The 8,363-nt window shown below is 46.0% G+C and overlaps 1 protein-coding gene across 2 annotated transcripts; it reads left to right on the forward strand.

Annotated features, from left to right (window-relative positions):
* Positions 1–854: 854 nt before the first annotated feature.
* LOC114592600 (uncharacterized) lies at positions 855–6,332 on the forward strand. Of its 2 annotated transcripts, XM_077923312.1 has the most exons (5): positions 855–934; positions 2,334–2,505; positions 2,638–2,764; positions 3,707–3,787; positions 4,368–6,332. In XM_077923312.1, the coding sequence occupies exons 2-5, from the start codon at positions 2,431–2,433 to the stop codon at positions 5,564–5,566; spliced, it is 1,482 nt and encodes a 493-aa protein (XP_077779438.1). In that variant the 5' UTR covers positions 855–934; positions 2,334–2,430; the 3' UTR covers positions 5,567–6,332. The 2 variants fall into 2 exon arrangements, with proteins under 2 accessions (XP_077779438.1, XP_077779439.1); XM_077923313.1 differs by lacking the exon at positions 3,707–3,787.
* The last annotated feature ends 2,031 nt before the right edge of the window (positions 6,333–8,363 follow it).

The following is an 8,363-nucleotide window of genomic DNA, read 5'->3' on the forward strand; positions in this document are numbered from 1 at the left end:
GGGAGGTTTAAGCCCCTGCAGTCCAGACAAATAAAAAGCTTTCCCCATTTCCTCCCTCCTCGCAGAGAAATATTTGAGGTCAATCTGGGAGAGTCAAAATAGCTTCAGGATTGCCTTCCCGTACTGTTTCAGACACTATACTTATGCATGTGTGTTTGACTTGTACATTTATGAACAGCAGCAGTCCCACATGCTCAGAGACTTTTCGCCTGTTCATTGGGGGATAGAGGAAGCCCAGAGCACTTGTTCTTTAGATGTCCCTTTTATGAAGAGGCGCGTAGTGAGACCATTGATCCCCTGCTGGTGAGGCTCACTGACCTCCCAGAAAAGCAAAAATTTGACATTTTCCCGTTAGGCAAAGATCACAAGACGACCCAGATGGTCGCCAGATTCTGTGTAGGCGCAGACCATCCCCCGACCCAAACTGGTTTAAGAAAACCCCCCAAAATTGGTTCCATGGGTGACTATGGGTCAGCTCTCTGCCGTAGCTTATCTTAAAATGTTAGTGTCTATATACTTATTGCATTTATACATTTTAAATTTATTGTTGTACATTGTTTTAAATGTTTGTTTTCCTTCTGGGATTGTACCCCCGAGTGTGTTTTATAAGCTGGTCTCCGACCGTAATAAATTATCTATCTAAGAGCAGGAAGGAAATAAGGTCGGGAGGGGGCCATGGTCGGAAAAAGGCTGAGGGACACTGGGCTCCATGGGGGGGGGGGGGTCCCCTTCCCACTATATTTCTAGGTCTCTGCTTGCAGGGAGGGGGCAATCTCCTGCCCCACCCCGTCCCCCTGGGTCAATGAACTCTCTTCCTAGAGAGGCAGGAAGTGACGGAGCAGGGCGGGGGAGGGGGTAGAGGCAATGTTGGAGGGGTGGGGTCTCCTTGCACACCCCCGGAAGAGAAGGAGGCCTGCAAAAGAGGAGGGAAAAGGTGCAACATTTCGAGGGGGGGTGTGATTTGGGGTGCAGGGAGGGAGAAGAATTTGCATTTCCTCCCCCTGAACCTACAAACAGGGCAGGAGGGAGGGGAAAAGGTTGGGGGTGAAAGCAAGGAAGGGCTCCCCCCTTTCCCTCTGGGAATCAGGAGAGGCAATCTGCAATCGGCTGCAAAAGGGGGCGAGCAATTTGGAGGGGAGAGGGTCTCCATCCTCATTGGGGTTATTTGGAGATGGGGGGTGGGTGGGAGAAGGATTTGCTTTCCCTCTCCCGGAATCTACAAACAGGGCAGCTGGGAAAGGAGGCGGGAGGATTGGGGGGGGGGGCGTGAAAGGAAAGCCAGGAGGGGTCTCGCTCTTTTCCTGTGGGAATCGGGGAGGGGGAGGCGTGATAAAGGCCACCCTGCTGCAAAGTGGCTCCCCCTCCTCTAACAGGTTTTGCATTGCAAGATCCTTTTTGAGGCGCAGAGATAAACCAGCCTCCTGGTGTGTGGGGGGGGGGGGGGAAGAGACATTTTGCTGCCTCAGATGAACCAGAGAAGGGCACTCCCCCCCACCCCACCCCTGCAACCTGACTGGGACACTGAACCAGTTGTGCCAGTTTCACCCGACGACTATGGGTCCCCATAGTGTGAGAGCCAGTGTGGTGTAGTGGTTAAGAGCAATAGACTCGTAATCCGGGGAACCGGGTTCGCGTCTCCGCTCCTCCACATGCAGCTGCTGGGTGACCTTGGGCCAGTCACACTTCTCTGAAGTCTCTCAGCCCCACTCACCTCACAGAGTGTTTCTTGTGGGGGAGGAAGGGAAAGGAGAATGTTAGCCGCTTTGAGACGCCTTCGGGTAGTGATAAAGTGGGATATCAGATCCAAACTCTTTTCCCCAGGGCTGGCCCTGGCACTGAAATATGTGGGTGCCCAGCCCCTTCATGGTAGGGGTAGGTGCTCAGGGACCCAGGGACCTGGCACCTATGCACTGAAAGTCACCAGGTGAAGCCCCCCCCCCCCCGATCTTAGACCCAGCCTCCTAACCCATTTTGTGTATTTCTTCACACCCAGCCTGGAACACCCCCTCCCTTGGCCTCCTCCTTCAGGGAGCCGGTCTGGGCGGGAGGGGAGAGAGAGACAGATACACAAATACTTACACCAAAAGTCAATAGTTTCTGTTTCTGTTGTGATAATCTCAAGCGTTCCAGAGCTTTCGTAATTAGAATTTGGGAGTATAAATTTATTATTATTGGTATTTGTACAGTATTTGTAAAACGTATGCTCTCTGTGTAAATGTCTCCCACTCTAAATAAATCCGCCTTTCTATGAACTGCTCTCAGACCTCCGGGTATAGGGTGGTATATAAATTCGATCAATAATAATAATAATTTCTGCATTTTTCTCCTAAAAGAGCTGCTCCCTGCATTGAAGTGCATCTTGTCAACAGCTGAGAGAGTCCCAGAAGTGGCCCTGTTTCCGCCTCCTCCGTCCTTTCCACTGGCAACGCAATGGCCTCCGAGACCCCCTCTGAAGGGCCTCTTCTCAGAGGTGGAGTGAAAAGAGGAGCCAGGCAGCTTCCTCAGGTAGGGAAAGAGCAACGGGAGCAGGGAGGAGGGAAGAGGCACAGATGGGACCACCCAGCCTCCCTCTGTGTTGAGTGGGGATGATGGGGATCTAAGAGAAGCTCTGTTTTCCTCCTCTTCTTCTTCTTCCAGGCCCTCTTGACCTTTGAGGAGGTGGCTGTGTTTTTCACGGAGGAGGAGTGGGCTCTGCTGGATCCTGGCCAAAGAGCTCTGCACAAGGAAGTCATGGAGGAGAATTATGAGATGGTGGCCTCTTTAGGTAAGGGCAGATTTGTATCCCTCTTGGCTGCTAAACATTGAAAGAGTAAATCTCCTATTTGAGCCATTTATTCATTCCGTGTCTTCTTCTTTGGCAAATCCTCGTAGACGAATAAGATTGTCTTCCATGTACACGGTCTTAACGGTGTGTCCATAAGTGACTGTAGATTCCAATTCTGGATCCACACATCCTTCCACAGTGGGGAGATAGGTTTATGGGAAGGAGTTAATCACAGTGAGGGTTTACCAAACGAACTTTCCTCTTAACTTCTCCCTTTCATCCTGAGTTTCTGCTTCTTCAGAGTCAATGACACCTTTGCTAAAGGCTATTCTCCAAATGGAGCACTCCCAGGCCAGTGTTTCCCAATTTTCTGCGCTTATACTGCATATTTTTAGATTTGCCTTGAGAGTGTCTTGAAGCCTCTTTTGATGCCCACTGGTATATCAATTTCCATTCTTAAGTCTGGAATAGAGTAGTTGCTTTTGAAGACAATAATCAGGTATCCAAACAACATGACCAGCCCAATGAAGTTGATGTTGAAGATTGTAGTTTATAGCAACTCTGTACTTTTGTCAGTAAGGCAGCCCTGTTCAGGGAAGTTTTTAACATGTGATATTTTATTGTATTTTTGGTTTTTATGGAAGCCGCCCAGAGTGGCTGGGGAGGCCCAGCCAGATGGGCGGGGTATAAATAATAAATTATTATTATTATTATTATTATAAGCTGATATTGTGGTATGAATTGCAAAAAAAATCCTGTGTTTTACTTATTCCACAGGGTAAAAATGGTGGCATATGGTTTGCTGGTCAGTGTCATTTATTAACTTTTAATGGGCCACCAGATACCTTGCTGTCTTTGTTTCACAAGATTAATATTTTTGAATATTTTTATAGTCCCGTATGACATAAACAGCACTTCTGTTTTACTTATTCCTCATAACAGAGACTCTGATACTCAAGTCTGAGCTCATCTCGTCACTTGGAACAGAAAAATACAGGGATGTTGTCCTGGACCAATTCAGAGGTACATACTTCCACTTTGCTGTGAGACTGTAACTTTCTATGTCTCCTTTCAGTGTGTAGGAATATAAAAAGAGCCTTTTTGGATCAGAACGAGGGCCTATCTTTTCCAGCATCCTGGTGCAGGTTTAGGTGATGTGAACAGCTGGTTGGAAAGTATCAGTGACATATTACAGATCAGGGAGGAAGGAGAAAACTGAATACAGAGGTGTAGCATTTTCACAGGAGGGGGAAGATGGGGAAAGTGTGTCCCTCCAGAGGTTGCTGCACTACAACTCCCATCATCCCTGGTCATTGGCCATGTTTACTTGGGTTGATGGTACTTAGGGTCCAACCACATCTGGAGGGCCATAGATGCCTCATCTCAGCATAGAAGGTTTCTCTTGGTGCTCAGTGTTACATGGGAATTGAAGGTAGAACTGGATACTAGGGGTTATTGAGGCTATTTTTAGATTTCCTTTCCTAAAAATGTACATAGGAGAGGGAGGAATGCTGGAGGTGTTGAAATAATGTGTTAAGATCTCTTGTTCTCTTCCTTGAATACCTAACAATGTTTTCTCTCCCCCTTCCCCACTTTAAACCAGGTGATGGAGAAGACAATCAGAATTTTGAGGGGCCATCTGTGAAGTACTTCAGCATGAGTGAACACCTTAGCACACAACTACAAACTAACACAGAGGAGAAACCCTTTAAATGTATGGAGTGCGGAAAGAGCTTCAGTAAAAATAGAAATCTTAGCGCACATCAACGAATTCACACAGGAGAGAAACCATATAAATGTATGGATTGTGGGAAGGGCTTCATTGATAGTGGAGCTCTTACAAGACACCAACGAACTCACACAGGGGAGAAACCATTTCAATGTATGGAGTGTGGAAGCAGCTTCAGTGAAAATGGAAGTCTTGCCCGACATCAACGAACTCACACCGGGGAGAAACCATTTAAATGTATGGAGTGTGGGAAGAGCTTCAGGGATAGGGGAAAGCTTACTGTACATCAACGTATTCACACAGGGGAGAAACCATTTAGATGTATGGAGTGTGGGAAGAGCTTCAGTCAGTATTCACACATTACTATTCATCGGAGAACTCACACAGGGGAGAAACCATATAAATGTATGGAATGTGGGACAGGTTTCATTGAGAGTGGAGCTCTTTCAAAACATCAACGAACTCACACAGGGGAGAAACCATATAAATGTTTGGAGTGTGGGAAGAGCTACACTGAAAGTGGGTCACTTACAAAACATCAACGAACTCACACAGGGGAGAAACCATATAAATGTTTAGAGTGTGGGAAGGGTTTCAGTCAAGGGGGGAAACTTACTGTACATCAACGGACTCACACAGGGGAGAAGCCATATAAATGTTTGGCGTGTGGAGAGTCCTTCATTTGTAGTAGGAAACTCATTGTGCACCGACAAAGTCATACCGGGGATAAACCATTTAAATGTAAGGAATGTGGGAAGGGCTTCAGTGAAGGTGGAAAACTTACAAGACACCTACAAACTCATACAGGGGAGAAACCATTTAGATGTATGGATTGTGGGAAGGGTTTCATTGAGAGAGGAGCTCTTGCAACACATCAACGATCTCACACAGGGGAGAAACCCTTTAAATGTATGGAGTGCGGAAAGAGCTTCAGTCAAAATGGAAGACTTACTGTACACCAACGAATTCACACAGGGGAGAAACCATATAAGTGTATGGATTGTGGGAGGTGCTTCAGTGAGAGTGGAACTCTTACAAGACATCAGCGATCTCACAGAGAAGCAACAGTTTAAATGGAAAAAGTGTGGAAAGTGTTTCAATTGTAATGGAGTTATTAACACTTATGGACTCTCACAGGGAAGAACTCATTTAAATGTATGGAGTGTGCCAAGTTTCCCCCCACAGAATTCACTTTGTCTCTCATATCAACAAACTCACATAGGGAAAAATCATTTGTAAATGCATGGAGTGTGTTTGATTTTCTGGCGTTTGTATGGAAAGTTGTACAAATACGCATTAAGACAATGAAGGTAAATGTCTCATAATAGTAAGTATAATGAAATATACAATGTACAGTTAGGGATGTGCAGAATGTGACCCTGGAGTGCTCATTGTGAGTGAACATGGACTGAGAGTCCGTTGATATTTGGTCTTTGGCAGAGAGAGTTGAGAATGGAGAGTTGAGGAAAGTGGAGCACAACAGTGGTGTTTAGGAAGCAGGATTGGCTCTGGAATCCTAGAGCTGTAGTTAAAACAAAATAATAAAATTCCTTCCAGTAGCACCTTAAGAGACTAAGTAAGTTTGTTATTGGTATGAGCTTTCGTGTGCACGCACCAAGCTCATGCCAATAAACTTAGTTGGTCTCTAAGGTGCTACTGGAAGGAAAGTTTATTATTTTGTTTTGACTACGGCAGACCAACATGGGTACCTACCTGTAACTAGAACTGTAGAGTTGAAAGGGACTCCAAGGGTCTTCTAGTCTAACTCCTTGTTACAAGAACAACAGCATAAATCTTTTTTATAGTTGCAATAAAAATGAAAACGCAGAAAGACTGAAATGCATAGTCTTATGTGCACAAAGTAATCCTTAAACTATCCTACGTTGTTTATGTTTTACAAATTCATTGTTTTACAAAACCTTCTCATTCATGGCTACATGTCATGTTCGGAAGTCCACCCTCCCTTTTTGGTAGCTCACCAATGAGAATTAATGAGCAGTTTATAGATTTCTGCTCTTTTTATTACCGTATCATGTTACTAGCACAAACAGGCAACTCCTCGCAAGGATAGCAGTACTTCCAACGGGATGTCCCTCCCCCACTTCTCCTTTGTTCTCTGCCAGGCTCATATCTCAGAGAGTGGGGGGGGTGAGGGAGTCCCCCCCCCCCACTCTGATTGATGTATTGCTCAGCTGCCTCTCTCCTTCCTGTTTCCTAGCTACTATCTCAAAGCTGGGTAGCTCCTGTCTCAACTGTGCAGCCTCTGAATCTGCCTGTCTCTCTGCATTGTGAAACTCTGGAAGGGCAGGGGGGACTTCCCTCTCCTCTTCTGTTACAAGCTGATCTTCCTGAAACTGCATTCCCCAATCTTCCGATTCAGACCAGCCCCTGACACTAAACTGCAAAGTGGACAAAGTTCCATGGTGGCAGCCAGAATAAAAGAGGTGCTGAGGGGAAGAACCAATATGGGGAGGGAAGGTGGCACAGGGAAATGTGGGCATTGCCAGTGGTTTCAGGAGAGTCATCTCCCTGTGGAGAGAGGAATCTCTGTGCCCCCATAACTGGCCCATCTTTCAGAAATCTGTAGAAAGAGCAGGCAGTATAGGAGGCTGAAAGCAGAGCTCATCTGGAGCTGCTCCTCCCTCTGCCGGCATTGAGCATTTGCCCATGACATGAAGCAGCCACAGCAGGTGCTGCAAGATGCCCACAGTTGGACTTCACCCCCAAAGGCCCCCTCCTCCATCGCCTCCTGAGACAGTTGGATGTCAGCAGGGTCTCTCTGCCTGACAAGGATTTCACCTGGGACCACCTTCTGCATGCAAAGCATTGAATTTGAGACCTTAAAAAATATGTTTAAAGGTATGGTGTGCGGAAAGTGCTTTAGTCAGAATGGAATCCTTAATGTACACCAACAAAGTCATATACGGGAGAAACCATTTAAATGTATGGAGTGTGGAAAGAGCTTCACTAAAGGTTTACAACTGAACATACATCTATGAACTCACACAGGGGAGAAACCCTTTAAATATTTGGAATGTGGAAAGTGCTTCAGAGAAAGGTGGAAACTTACTGTTCATGAACAAACTCGCACACAGGAGAAACCATTTAAATGTATGGAGTGTGAGATGTGCTTCCATGAGAGTGGAGCACTTACAAAACACCAAGAAACTCAGGGAAGAAACCATTTAAATGGAAAAAGTGTGGATAGTGCTTCAGTTAAGTTCATCTATGTACAGTAACACCTCTGGTTATGTACCGTCCTCCTTGTTAATGCTTTGGGTAACGAGCTCCACTAACCCGGAAGTAGGTGCTCCTGGAAGCAAACTTTGCCCCAGGATGCGAGCACACGCAGCAGGAGGCTCCATTAGCATAAGCACGCCTCAGGTTAAGAACAGTTTCATGTTAAGAGCAGACCTCCGGAACGAATTAAGTTCATAACCAGAGGTACCACTGTGTTCTCATGGGAAAACCCATTTAGATGTATGGAGTGTGTCTAGTGTTCACTTCGTTCTTCACATCAACAAACTATCAACTGTGTTGTAAACAAAAACTGCTCCCTTTCCCTTATGGAGTACACAAGAGCCCTTATAGAGTCCTTTGTGGTTCTCCATCGGTAGGAGAAAATAACACAGGCCAACCAGAGAATATCGAGAACCAAAACAGCTAGTAAGCCTGATTTTTATTAAAGCTGTTGCAACAGGGTGCTCGCCCCACACTCAGAAGAGAGGAGGACGACCCAGGACAAAGACTTTTGTACTGCCCACCCTGTATCTCAAAACCACCCCTCCATACATCATACATACATCACAGAAGGGGTGTAGCCCAGGACCACCCCCTAATTACATCATATGTACATCAGACAATCATAGA

The sequence above is a fragment of the Podarcis muralis genome, chromosome 2 (assembly GCF_964188315.1).
Source record: "Podarcis muralis chromosome 2, rPodMur119.hap1.1, whole genome shotgun sequence".
NCBI classification, from domain to species: domain Eukaryota; kingdom Metazoa; phylum Chordata; class Lepidosauria; order Squamata; family Lacertidae; genus Podarcis; species Podarcis muralis.

Bases quoted from the DNA above. Each gene is read 5' to 3' on its own strand.
- LOC114592600 (XM_077923312.1), top strand. From the start codon at position 2,431: ATGGCCTCCGAGACCCCCTCTGAAGGGCCTCTTCTCAGAGGTGGAGTG. The intron at 2,506-2,637 runs GTAGGGAAAGAG...TTCTTCTTCCAG, and splicing joins GAGCCAGGCAGCTTCCTCAG to GCCCTCTTGACCTTTGAGGA. The intron at 2,765-3,706 runs GTAAGGGCAGAT...TCCTCATAACAG, and splicing joins TGAGATGGTGGCCTCTTTAG to AGACTCTGATACTCAAGTCT.